This window comes from the organism of the source record quoted next, unplaced genomic scaffold (assembly GCF_019419815.1).
Source record: "Pyrus x bretschneideri cultivar Hongxiangsu unplaced genomic scaffold, Pyrus_bretschneideri_v1 Contig1, whole genome shotgun sequence".
Taxonomy (NCBI): Eukaryota; Viridiplantae; Streptophyta; class Magnoliopsida; order Rosales; family Rosaceae; genus Pyrus; species Pyrus x bretschneideri.
In genome coordinates this window covers 12058055-12071881 of record NW_025999390.1, presented here as the reverse complement: position 1 = coordinate 12071881, position 13827 = coordinate 12058055, and the positions used below count along the sequence as shown (strand labels likewise).

The 13827-nt window shown below is 34.6% G+C and overlaps 1 protein-coding gene across 1 annotated transcript; it reads right to left on the bottom strand.

Annotated features, from left to right (window-relative positions):
- Positions 1-2410: 2410 nt before the first annotated feature.
- On the bottom strand, positions 2411-3743 carry LOC125469980 (ethylene-responsive transcription factor TINY-like). Its single transcript, XM_048568301.1, has one exon. It carries the CDS (start codon positions 3325-3327, stop codon positions 2494-2496), a length of 834 nt encoding a protein of 277 aa, XP_048424258.1. The 5' UTR covers positions 3328-3743; the 3' UTR covers positions 2411-2493.
- Between the last annotated feature and the right edge of the window lie 10084 nt (positions 3744-13827).

The following is a 13827-nucleotide window of genomic DNA, read 5'->3' as shown; positions in this document are numbered from 1 at the left end:
CTTGTCCATAGATAATTGAATGAAAAGTTTCCATTTGTAATCAACTAAAAGCAAAAGCTATGAGGAGAATGTGAACAAAAAACCTTTTCAAATTTGTGTAAAATGTTTAGCTAGATCCTAGATACCAGAAACTTAAATAGTACTTTTTGTTTTGGTCGATGAATGGAAGCACAAACTTGAATAGTACGGGAGCTTGGTTGTGAGCTGGTAGGGATGCTTATGCAGTGCTAGTTAGGAAGCTCGTGAGGTTGATTAACAAAGGCGATTGACAGCTTTCAAACCCTAGAAATCATTTAGTATTTTAAACATAGTTTGTACTATATATAAAAAGGTTTGTACTGTATATACTATATATACTATGTATAATGGAATCATACAACTTATGTTACTTTTACCTGGACATGTGAACAAAGTCAGAACTACAACTTCATTAGCGGTGTTGTAGTTCCGTCTTTCAACTTTGGTTCTATACGATCAGATTGCCCTTATGGTTTTACTTGTAATAATTTGTTTTCGCAACAAAAAGACGAAATACAAGGTTTTAAATGAAGATATATATCTGAGCTGAGCCAAGCTGGCTAGAACAGTATACTTCTTATCTTACACTCAAGTTTGAACACCCTACTTCGTACTTAAGAAAAATTTAGTATTATATTGTAGCTTGTATAATGTGAATTTCAAATACTAACCCAAAAGTACTAGGGTTTATAAACAATAACCCATATATTTTAATTGCAATATTGTCGCAAAAATTTGTTCGCACGAGGGTAAATAATATTAGCACCAACAACCATTTTTCAGCAACAATTAAGGAAGTTGAAAGAGGACAAAGAAAATCTTAACAACCCTATGAAACCCCATAGTTATGGTCTAAAATTATCATATTTTAATGACCATATATATATATATATATATATTTTTTTTTGTTATATGCATGTTCTTAGTTTGATCATAAACTTATATCTATCTCTTTAATAATAAATGTGATTGATTCAGTAGGATCTTTGGAACCAGTTACAGTAAGCAAAAAAAGTGCAGGCATAGAGCATTCAATATGTGCTAATGCATATATGAATGTAATTGTCAGAAGACCCAGAACACCAAAGACCTTAGTAGTGGCTGGATGCAGAAACAACGGGATATGTACCCAGCAATAATCATCTCACAAGGAGAGATTTGCTAGGTACTTTCGATAATGTACCTTATTGTTTTCACATTTATTATGTGTGCGCTTATTATGTGATGAGAAATACGAAAATAAAATGTTACGCACCATGTTGTACAATCTCTTCGTAACTAGACGAAAAACAGCATACCTCTAGGTAATTCCATATAATGCACTTATCTAATTAGGTAACCATAATCTTAAACGAGATGAAATTTATTTACGTATGTAAAATTCTCTCTGCAAGAAAAGATAACAAAAAATATGATTGATTCATATTTGTCCCATTTTTTACACGTATGCATCACATGCAAACGTGCCCAAAATCATGTAGTACATGGGCGGGGCAATAATGCATGTAAAAAAGAATACGTACCAAGTAGGCAAGTAGAGTTTGTTAATGTATATATTCGATCTTTAATCTCAAAAGAAATCATATATTGGTCAGAGCCTGCCATTTTGTTGTCAAATTTGCCTCCTGACTCAAAATTTAAGAAACAAAATTTCTGAAATCAGTAAACCACTCCGAATTGGATAAATCACTAATTTGATGTTTTGAGAAAGTTGTAGGAATTCCTTGCAAAACAAAATACTAATATATTGCCTGTAACAGTATTTTAATAAACCTTGGGTAGGAAAAGTTTAATTCACCCATAGGATATGAATATCTAAAAGTTGTCAAAATTAATAAAGGTAGTAATTTTAACACTCTTACTTTCTCTTTATGCACTATATATATATATATATATATTTTTTTTTTTTTTGACTTGGTTCTGCTTTGATTTATTAAGATGGGAAAAACGTATTAGTGCATGGGAGAACCAAGGAAGTGAAATAATCACTTCCTAAAATAACTATGAAAAGCTAAATACTGATCTCTTGTAGCACAATGGTCTAGCGGTGTTAGAAATGAAGTGTGTTAACAAAAATTAACAATGAATGTAAGACGTAAAATAGAATGTGTAAGTAGCATATCTTTTAATATTAAATATCGTTTGATCCGTTGCGTGATTTAGTCTAATCTGCCACTCAAACGTCTCCGGTTGATAATATAAACTCCAAAAGAATAAATTGTATTTATTATTGTATTTATTACCAAGAAAAGTAGAAATATTTGAGCAGAAGAAAGAGACTGAAGACTTGTGTGGACCGCGGACACAGACCATTGACCATTTGGCAAAAGCGTTAAAAAAAAATACTCAAAACTAACCGAAAATAGGTCTAGGAGGATCAAAGAGAGGTATATATCCTAAGAAAATTAAAAATAAAATTAAAAAGGGCTTTAAATGAACTCAACAAACAAGAAAATAAGATCCAACGGTTGATATTTAATGTTGCCACAAGAAGGCCTCGACTCCAACACACTCGGCAGCTGGTGGCTCAGACATTAACATTTGATCATCCCTAATAATACTGTTGATTAGATTATTATACCCATACTCCTCCTCCAAATAACTGTTGTGCCACCACGGCGGAGGATACAGCCACCCCTCCACCGAGTCAGCAAACACGAATTCGCTCCCCGACTCGGCCGACTCGTAACTCGTCCCCAGGCTCGGCAGCTCCACTATCTCCCCCAGCTCCTCTGGCGTTCCCGCGTCCCCGCTCGTACTTGTACCCACCATTGAGGATGATGACGAGGACTGTGACAATGCTGACGACGACGAAGACGAATGCAACGGTGGTGGCAGCGGCGGCGGGTTTAGAGTCTCCATGGAAGCGGCTTTGGCAGCCGCGGCTTGGATGTCCCGGGGCGAGTTCGAATCGGGTCGGGGCAGCGACCCGGCGAGTCCGGGGAAGTTGAGGATCGCCGAGTTGCCTTTGATTGTCAGGGCCGCCACGTCATGAGCACGCGCGGCCATTTCAGGTGTCGAGAATGTGCCCAGCCAGATCCGATTCTTCTTCCGGGGCTCGCGGATTTCGGACACCCACTTGCCCCATGTCCGCATGCGGACCCCTCTGTAAACCGGGTGCTTGCTGCTGGTTTCTCTGGCTCGCTTGGCCCGCTTCTGATCCGGTCCGGGCGAGTCGGACCTTACCGGTAGTTGGTTTAGACCCGAGTTAGGTATGGACTGGGAAAACCCAGATGAGGACGGGGAAGTTGGAGAGGGTGAGGACGAGTTAAAGCTTGACTCGTTCTCTGAGTGAGTTGGGTCAGCCATTGTTGAGTACGGTGTCTCACTGAAGTGCTAAAAATAGAAACCACGGAAAAAGATTGGAGCTTTCGTTTCGTTCTCTGGTTGCTATAAATAGAATGCGTTTTGGAAGTGGAAAGGAGTTGGCTTTTTTGAGCTTCAGGCAGTGTGACTGAGTTGTTATATCAGACTGAAGAGAGGGAGAGAGAGTTGGAGAGTGTGCGTGTTTGTTGCGTGTGTGAGTGAGTGAGGGAGATGGGGAAAGGTAGAAGAACGGGAATTGAGAAAGAAGAGCAAATGGAGGAGGGGTTTTAGTAGAGGAAGGGAGAGAGAGAGAGATGTGAAGGTTAAAACGTGGGGCTTCTGTGTTATGTGACCACCCAACAACGCCGGGTTGGCCTGACTTCCCCCCTTTTAACCCATCGTTTTACATGTTCTATTGACCATAGTATAAAATATAATTCCGCTCAAGCGCAGGTCAGCTTAATAAGGTAATATGAAACTTACAATTCGTGGAGTTTACTTTAAATCATCTAATATACATTGTGTAGTGGGCTCAAATAAATGGTTCGTATTTGAGCGACTTTCTCCATGAATGGATGAGGATTATATCTGGATTCTCTTTATAAGGATCCTAGATATCAATTCATCTTAGTCGTTCATCATACATTTGCGGTCAATTTTCATTAGGCACTGTCTGTTTGATTTAAAAAAAAAAATTCAAAATAATTTCTGACCGTAAGATGACTGATGAACGGATATAATGAATTAATTCTTGAAATCCTTATAAAGAGAATCCAAATAGGGATCTTGTTCCCCATGAATGACCTTGTTGTAGGAGGAGGAATGATGACACGTCTTTTCTACAAACTAATTCGACACGTATGCAAAAACAATTCATTGTAAAAACACACAACACAGAGAAGAAAAATTTATGCTCAAGTGTCATACTATATGATTGGAAGGATAGTAGGAAATAAAAATTTCATGGTGTTTCGGGGTATAACACCATATCACATCCCTAGCAGAAATACCTACTTCTTTGAACCAAGTCATTTGCTAAAAATTATATAACTCCATTTTTTGGTCCAAATTACTAATTTCAAGGTAAACAAGTAAAGTTTGTGCAGATATATATGCAGAAAAAAGTCGGTGTGTAGGATATCAAAGAGTGCTTCAAGGGTCAGAAAAGCACAGCCGGCACAGCAACACAGCCGTCTGGGGACAATTAGGATTTCAATGGAGGATGGGCTAGGCCTCTGTTGGGTACCAGTACCACCCAATCCTTACTCTGCCAATAAATTAATCTTTCCTTCTATCATTTCTCCTCATAGGCACCAACAATAATCAACACTCTTCTACTTCTTCAGCTTCAACCAACCTCGACGTCAAGATTTTTTTATTCATTAATCCTCCCATACCCCACATCCTTTGCCAAAACCAATCTTAACAGCTAGACTACTGCCCTGCAAAACCCTTGCGTGCTCATGCCTTGTTTTTTCTAGAGAATTTGATGTGTTACTGATTTGTCACATGATAAGAAATATAGACTAATAAATGTAGATATCGTCGGTTGTTTTTCAAAGAGTTCATTATATTCTCAGTTCGTCGCGTGATAATAGATATAGATTTATAAATGTATCCAACCAATTCTTTTTAGAGAAGCTCCCCTATTCACGATTCATCACGTGCCTAGTGAAATAGACACATAGATGTACATTCATTTTTTTTTAGACAAGCTGCTCTATTTCTGGTCATGTGATGAGAGAACAAGACATATAGATGTGTTAACACATTTTTTTTAAGAGAATTATCTACCCTATTTCCGGTTTGTTGTGTAATTAAGCCAAAATCTTCAAACTTCATGATTTTTCACATTCAATTAGATGTGGAAATGCAATAAACAACCAAGCATACCTCGAGCCATGATGCCAGACGCAATGAGATTCCAATCTGTTTGATTTTGAATCACCGGTGAAGCAAATTGGTGTTTTCTCTTGCCTTAGTTTGCACGTAAAAAACCTTAATTGTGTTTTCTATTAGTGTAACCATTATTGGGTGTGTGTACTATATTAGGCAAAGAGATGATCTGTTTCCTTTTGAAACCGATAATCAATTACTACCCATCACCGTAATAAGATAGAAAACTAATTATCTTAATTTCACCAATAGAATTGTTTATAAATAATAATAAATGTTAAACTCTACGAACCACATGAACCATGTCATGTGGACCACCTTAGAATATTAAAAAGTTTTGTATTCTCCTACTTGGTCCATAATGACACATATGCCGTTTTGGATTTAACAAATAAACATTAAGGGTGCGGTAAAATTTGAAAGAATCTTCATTTTCAATTAATCAACATAAAATATCTAAGCAATTTTTCAAAGCGACTCATGACGATTTGACATTAACAAATGACAGAGTCTTTTCTATGTACCACATCTCTAGTAAATAGAGGCAGATTGTCTGCCCTTCTGATTGGGTGCCCTTTTCATCCTCTTTCATTTGTGTGGTCACGATTAAATCACATCAACATTTTATATTTTTATTGCTTTTTGTCTTATTATCTCTATAAAAAAAATCAATATAAAATGTTGACGTGGCTTAACAGTGATCGCACAAAATAGGAGGGGATGAGAATGACACCCAAACAGGAGGGCAAACAATTTGCCTCCCTAGTAAATTACCTAAAACAGTTAGTTAACGAGAAAAATATATAAGAAATTGCAATTAACACATTCATTTTTACTTCTTACACATCTTTATTAATTTTTTGTCATTGATTTTTTCAATTCATTCGATCCGACGAGCAAAATTTAAGAGGAATTTGTGAGAAGTATAAATGAATGTGCAAGTAACACTACCCTATATATACGTTGGATAATGTCTATATATTTATGCAATTAGTAACCCCTAAAAATCCAATTTTTTTCTCAGTTCATTTATCGATTCCAATTCATTATCATCTGATATGTAATTAAATTAACTATATTATAGTACATAGGTTGTACAGTTTCATTGTCTTTTCTAATCAGATACGTGCCCTTGTATTTATTTCTACTTACAAAAAGGAAATTGTTATTAGCATTCTAAAAATTTCATTTTACATTTCTTATAAGTGTATTTTTCTTTCTAATTATAGAAAGTTTAGAATGTCAAATGAGATTTTTAGAATGCTAATTGTTGATGCACAAAATCGGCGAGGACTTTGGTACAACAGAAAGTATCAAGTTTGTGACCTTCGCTAGATTGCTCTGGTCATTAGTGTGGATAAGTATGTAAATGCATAGAGACAGAGAGGCAAACAACACAAGATGTATGCGGTTCACCCAGATTGGCTACGTCCACGGAGTAGAGGAGTTCTCATTAGTTGTGAAGGGTTTACACAAATACATAGGTTCAAGCTCTCCTTTAGTGAGTTCTAGTGAATTCTAGTGAATAGTTTATTACAAATGACATTAGGAGTTATTGTGGGAGAATGATCCCCTTTTATAGAAGAGAGTTTCTAGCTTTGTTTTGACATTGACACGTGCCGTGTTGTGATTGATCTCTGATATCGACATGTGTTGCGCTGTGATTGGCCTCTGATACCGACATGTGTCGCGTTGTGATTGGCCTTCTAGTTGGAGAAAAAGTCTTGTGGGTCCTTGACGGTATACTGTTGACCGGTGTTTAGTAGTTTCGGGATTGGTTAAGTATGATACAAACACTAATAACAAATCCCTAAAAAAAAAAAAGAAAAAAAAAATGGACTTTAAATTTTACTTTTTATTTGGGGTATCTATCTATTAATTATCTAACCAAAGGGGTTACTTCGATTAGGGCAAGTCAGGCTTCATATTTGAGGTCATGGGCTTTTATATTTTTAGGTCCCAGCAATGAAATGGCAAATATAGATTCCTCATTCCATCAAGTCTCCAATATGAGAGAGAGAGAACATAATAATCTAGTAATTAAAGCAGTTAATTTCCATGAAATGTACTCTATTGGATTAACTACATTTTTACACTTTCTAGGTCTGGAGTAACTTTTAAAATGGGTCACAAAGTTTTAATTTTTTTATATTGCACCTTAAAATATTGAAATTGGAGATTCATTGCAATACTTGCATGTATTTAATCGAACCATCTCATGGTCTAGTTCAGGTGAATATATGTATTCAATGCACCACAATCTGACTGTCAAGATGATGATTGTATTAAATACATGTACGTATTGTAACCAAATTCTTGAAATTATATCAATTCGTGCATTCAAGTTTGATTGATTGTATGATAATGGTGAGCTTGAGATCCTTATATGTGCTACCACGTAAGTCACATTTGCACCATATTGACAAAAAAACTCATCAATTTATTGGATGATTAAACGTCAATGAGACAAAATGTATAAATATGATATAATTTCAAAACTTCAAGGTGCAAGTTGTGAAACTTGGAGCCTCATGGTTTATTTTAAAAATCACCTCAGATCTAAAGAATGTAAAATGTTGTTAGCCCTACTCTTTTCTATCCCAACAAATAACGTGAAAATATTTTACTGTAATATAAAAAATGAATCCCATAATCAGACAAATACTGCCTTTATTAATTACAGGTACGTTTGGACCCTAGCGAGTATCATATGAAGACCTCCCATAATCTGTGAAATTATAGCATATTTCAGAAGCCCTAATCCTCATCACCAAGTGATGATTTTCCCTTTTCCCCTATACTAATTAGGATCATGATCTTAGGTTTGTAGGGTTGGTTTTGTGTTTAAGATTAGTTTGCTTCCTTCTTTTCGCAGAGAGTTCACTCCCATCAACTTGTAATAACTCATTAATTCAAGGCTTCAGGATAAATTTTATCCAAATTGAAAGTAGAAAATGGTAGTTCCATTCCCCTAGACTGTATACGGTCAAAAGAATGGTCACTTATCGTTCGATCTTGGTCCAACGGTGGAAGAGAGAACAAATGCTAATTTAACTTTTATTGTTTTATTTTTTCTCAACCATTAGATTTAGATCGGACAATAAGTGACCATAGTTTTCTTATATATAACATAGGGTTTATTCGGAAAACGGGATTGGACACCTATGAAGAAAACTTATCCCTTCCAATCCATAAGTAGTATATATATGATATCAACACCATACAATTTATTTCCTGTAACCCAAATAATAAAAAAATTAGTCATCTCTACTTTCATTTCACACTTCAACGATATCCTTGATTTTTATCAGTTATTAATCTTAAATCAATCCTGCAAAGCAAATGAACCTTGTAAAGTATGGGTTTTTCAATCATTTGGCCTGAAACTAAAACAAAAGCAAGCGGGGAACCGACATAAGATGGTCCAGCTAAACAAGGATGGCCTCTATATAAGATGGTCCAGCTAGGTATAGTTTGAGTTTCATATATTGTGCCATCAGCATCTGAACTCACCAGTAATTGATTATTCACGCAACAACTCTACCGCAAGAAACTTTTGATTTAATTTTCAAGTTGCTCCATTTTTTTTTATAGATTTTTGTTTCATTGCTTCCTATTACAAAACCAAACTCATAGATTTCCTCCGAGCTAGCCCTACTTTGTAGATATTTGAATTATTGGAAATTTGGAAGAATAAGAAATGAGTAAATCCTAACTAGAACTTTTGAAGGTTTGATTATAGGATGAAGTTAGATCAAGAGTTCGATTCACTTCCATCTTATATATAAGCATAATGTTGAGAAGAGTTCGATTAGGATTCGGTTAGAGGTCAAAGGGTTCGATTTTCTTCCTAATATAACCCAAAGAAACAGAAAATACATGATCTAAGTCGAACGCAAAATAATTTTATTTTAGAGTAGGTTCGTGTAATTAAATTTATCGATTCATGGGAGGATCAATCAACCACTCATGCATGTTAAATAAATTTGGTTGTTCATTTGTCCCCTTCCGTTGAACCAAGTACAGACTGAGACCTCTCCCGGGCTTACGTGCAACGACCTCTAAGGCTCATTTTTCACATTGTTCTTCTTTTCTGCATAACTCCAAAAGATTGTAACAAAAATAATATAATTAATATGAAAAAAAAATATGAGGCCCAATAAAATCCATGCATGCACCAATTGATTTTGTTTTGATTTTCCTCATTTATCATACATTCACCATATTCTTTGTAGCATGTGTTATTCCATTTATAAGTAAAAGGACTTTGAAGCTGTCCAAACTCGCAAGCAAGGATCTGCGAAAGATGTTTCAATTTGTTTCCATTCCGTTTTTGCAATTGGAACGTAGTTATCAATTCGGTCCCCTTAATAGGGTTTGCATGCATGCATCTTGCTTTCATGGCCACACATTTTAGTCGTCCAAGTTTCGTTGGTGGTTTGTTGTTGGGGGGGGGGGGGGGGTGGGGGGGGGGGCGGGGGGCGGTGGATAGATGACCGTCCTCAGCTTCTCGAAATAAAAAATGGCAGACAATTCATACTGTCAATTCTTCTTTGTGAGAATCCAGTGGATCTTTTAATTGTGTCCATTCATCATAAATTGTGCGACCAGTTTTCGTCAGATACTATTTGAGTTCAATTTTAAATAATTTATGACAACACAATGTATAATGAATGAACATGATTAAATGATCTCCTGAATCCTTACAAAAAGAATCCTCATTCTGGGGACCTATCCCATAGAAAGTGTCCACCAATCAACTTATGGTTTTGATGCAAAATCAATGGTACGTACCTTTTGAGGGTCAAAATTATATTCATTGCTGTGTAGAATTTATCAAATAAAAGCCAATATTGAACGTTTTTGTGGAATTGGTGCGAGAAAATCATTCTCCAATTCTAAACTTTTCTTGTAATGAAATAATATGGCCAAAGCTAATTAAGTACGTGAATATATAGAGGGTATAGCGAGCTACCTAGCTAGCTACTACGTTAGCACTGATATTGTTTTTAACTTAATGATTACATGCTAACACAACAAATACAACATTCATGTAAAACAATTATTGTATAGTTTATTTTATCAAGTTTCCGATATAGTATTATATACATTCTTCAACAAAAACATATGGCACAAGGATTAATTTGACAGTATTTGCATTTCACTTTGATATTAACTTTACCAAGTATTTGCATTCGTTCACTTTGATAATAATTTACCTATTTAAGATTTATATAATACGGAGGGGAAAATGCTAACTACCTTTTCCATTCTTGTTTACGTTTCTCTTCTATCTTCTAATTACATCATGTTCTTATCTTACAGTTTGTACAATGACGAGAACAATTTGCTTTTAAACCACCATTTAATTCTCTCTACAAAAACAACATAATCGGTAACATAAGGAGTATTTCTTTATTGGGTTTTGAAATGTATTTTGGATGTCACATGACTAGCGCAGAAAGTGAGATTTCTTTTGGTTTTAGGCCTTAAGAAGACAATTAATGTTCTCATTAATTGATCTAGGGTTTCAGTATGATGGAAATTATGTGTGTTCCTTTTAGGGGTGTGCTATCCACACATCTCTTTTTACTACTCGCACATCCCTTATTAATTTTTGTCATTTGATGTTCTTTAATTTAGTCGATCCGACGACCGTAAATTAAAAAAAGTATGTATGAGATAAAAATGAGTGTGAGGATAATATAACCATTCTTCTAATAGCTGCCACGTCCTTGGAAGCAATCGACATGCAAGACCGAAAGTTATCCATCTATTAACACACAAAAACAAAAACAAAAAAAAAAAAAAAAAAAAAAAAAAAAAAAAAAAGAAGAAGAAGCTTTTATTCGCTGCTTCAATAGCGTTCACGCACACCAGAAATTGTGAATGTATGATGTTGTTATTCCATGAACGTGGAAATTATATATCGCTACGTGAAACATAATTGTTTCAAAGGAAAAACCCGAAGTTTAAAAACTGAATTATAATAGTATTTCTCATGTTCACTAAAACAATATCAGACAATTGGTTACTTATTTTTGGAAAGAGTTATGCTAGAGAGACTATATTTTGTAGATCACATGATATAACGAGTTATGTTTGGATTATTTCTTTAATGGTTTAAATAAGGAATTCAACCATCAATCGCCACATTATGTGGCCTATAATATATAGTTCAAACAGATAGTCTTTCCAGCATCTCTTTAATTTTTTTTTAACTTCTCTATCATCCTCAAATATGTTTATCTTACATATATATATATATATATATATATATATATATATCATAGTGTTCTTATCTAAACTACCTATTAATAGAATTATGTTTGTCAACCCAAACTCCAAGAAATTTACCATTCTAACCCCCTCACCAGAACTGAACAAAAATAAAAAACATTAGCAATTTAGTTTACAAGCAATATAAATTTTGTTGTTTTTTACACCAACCTCACAGTTATGTAAATATAACATGCCCTATTTGAAAAATAAAAAAATAAAAAATAAAAAATATGCCCACGTAAGATGAACCTGTCCATCATTTTCCCATTTTCCATAACTGATTTTTTTTAATATAAATTTAAAAACTAATCACAATCATTAATGGGAAAAACCAAAAAAAAAAAAAAAGTAAAATTGTTCACACATAATATGTAAGCATATGCTAATGAAAAGAAAAAGAAAGTGATTTGATATTAACTAGAATATTCTAATGTGGACGTGGATTAAAGTGCACGTTTGAGGAGTAGTTGTGCAGAGCAGGACCCAACATTTGAGCCAATAAATATGTGCAGCCAACTGATAATTTCACGAATTTCGACCTTCAAAAATATAAATGCTAAGCTCTATTGTTCTTAAATCTCATTCACATGCAATCCATGTGTCACCCATACTTTTTATAAAGAACAAAACTTATTGGATTCTGTTAGAGCACTTTCAGTGTAGGAAGATCTCCATGACAATTAGCAATTGAATCTCCCCACTGAATAATAATTACTTTTAATAAATAGTAATTGCATTTGCATCTTCACTCATAAACTGAATAGCCATGACAATAGACAATAAAATATTAGTATTTTTTATTTATAAATAATAAAAAATAATTTAATTTTAAATTTCGAATAAGATTTTTAACCGATCTCGTCACGTCACGTGTCATTATCCGAAAGTACAATTTTTGTGAATACATTTCGATAAGTTTTTTAACCAATTTCTTCCAGCAACATGTCCTTACCTATTTAGAATTGTTGAAAATACTGAAATGTAGTGTAAGGTGGGAGAAAATGGTAAGGTATTTATAAAATATATATATATAATTTTTTTTAATTTTTAATTAGTTTTTTAAAAAATTATTAATTTAATTAATATGGAATGTCAGATTACAAAATTTTTGAAATCCAACAGTCTAGAATGAGACACGTGGCCTACCCAAACAGTTTAGATTTTTTTCTTTTTTCTAAAAAAATTTTAAAGCCGAAAAAACTAGACCGTTGATTGGGAAATCAAACGATCTAGATTCCAAGTGACTGGGTGGGGCTGACATGCAGGCCCATCGTTTGAAAATATGCCCGAGACGCGCCCCCATGCACGCCTGACTCAAATTTTTTTAGAACGTGGCTGACGTTGTGATGACGTTAGCCTGACGTCATTTCCCCTCAAGCACTTAAGCCTTGGACTCCCACTTGCCTTCTCCCACGTGCTCCTCCTTAACCCAATAGCCTGAATGGGCTGGAGCTAGTTTGGGAGGCAATTAGATTAGAAATGGAGCTTGTCCACCGGGCTAAAGAGCACGCTGGATGTGCTCTTAGGTTTAGAATTGGTTTTTCCTACCTTTATGGCAATAGATCACATTCTTTTATTCTTTTTATTCTTTTTTTTAATACATTGATATTTTTACACTAGGAGAATCTCATGGATGACAAATTCGATACCAAATTAGATTGTCCATTGTGTGGCTTAGCCGAACTCCCCATCCTCCTGTTATTCCTTTTATTCTTTATTTTTATAAATCTTAAGAGAACCTCAACGATGCAAGGAAAAGCTTTATTAATCAATTCGAAAACATTTTAACGAAGGAGATGTAAAACCTGTGACCCCTACTAGAAACATTTTCAAAGAAAATAAAAATATCTCGAAAGAAGCTACTTTTTGGTGAAAGTAACTTCTAAGTTAGTTGTTAAGAGCATTCGTCCATGCACTCATCATTTTGTATTCGAATTCTCCTCCTGGTAATTTAAATGAATTTAATGCGGTTATCAAATTGTTTGTAAAAAAAAAAAAAAAAAAAAAAGGTTACTTTTGGTATGGCTCTTTTCTTCTTATGATATGATGTTAGAGTTCAATTGTTCATCAACAATTTATGGGTGGTTGGCTAAGCTTTGTTGCCAACTTGCTAGTTCAATTAAGAAATTTAAGGGTCTTAGCTAATGGGTTGGGGGCCATTTGGGCCTACAAGAATTTATTGTCTAGGACTTAGCACGTTTACTTGTTGATGGACTCCAGCATAATTTAGTGTTAATTGGACCTGGCTGACAATTTTGGGCCTTCTTTACCGTCACTAAAAACTACTTTCTAAAAGAAAAATAAATAAAATATTTCAATTTCTTA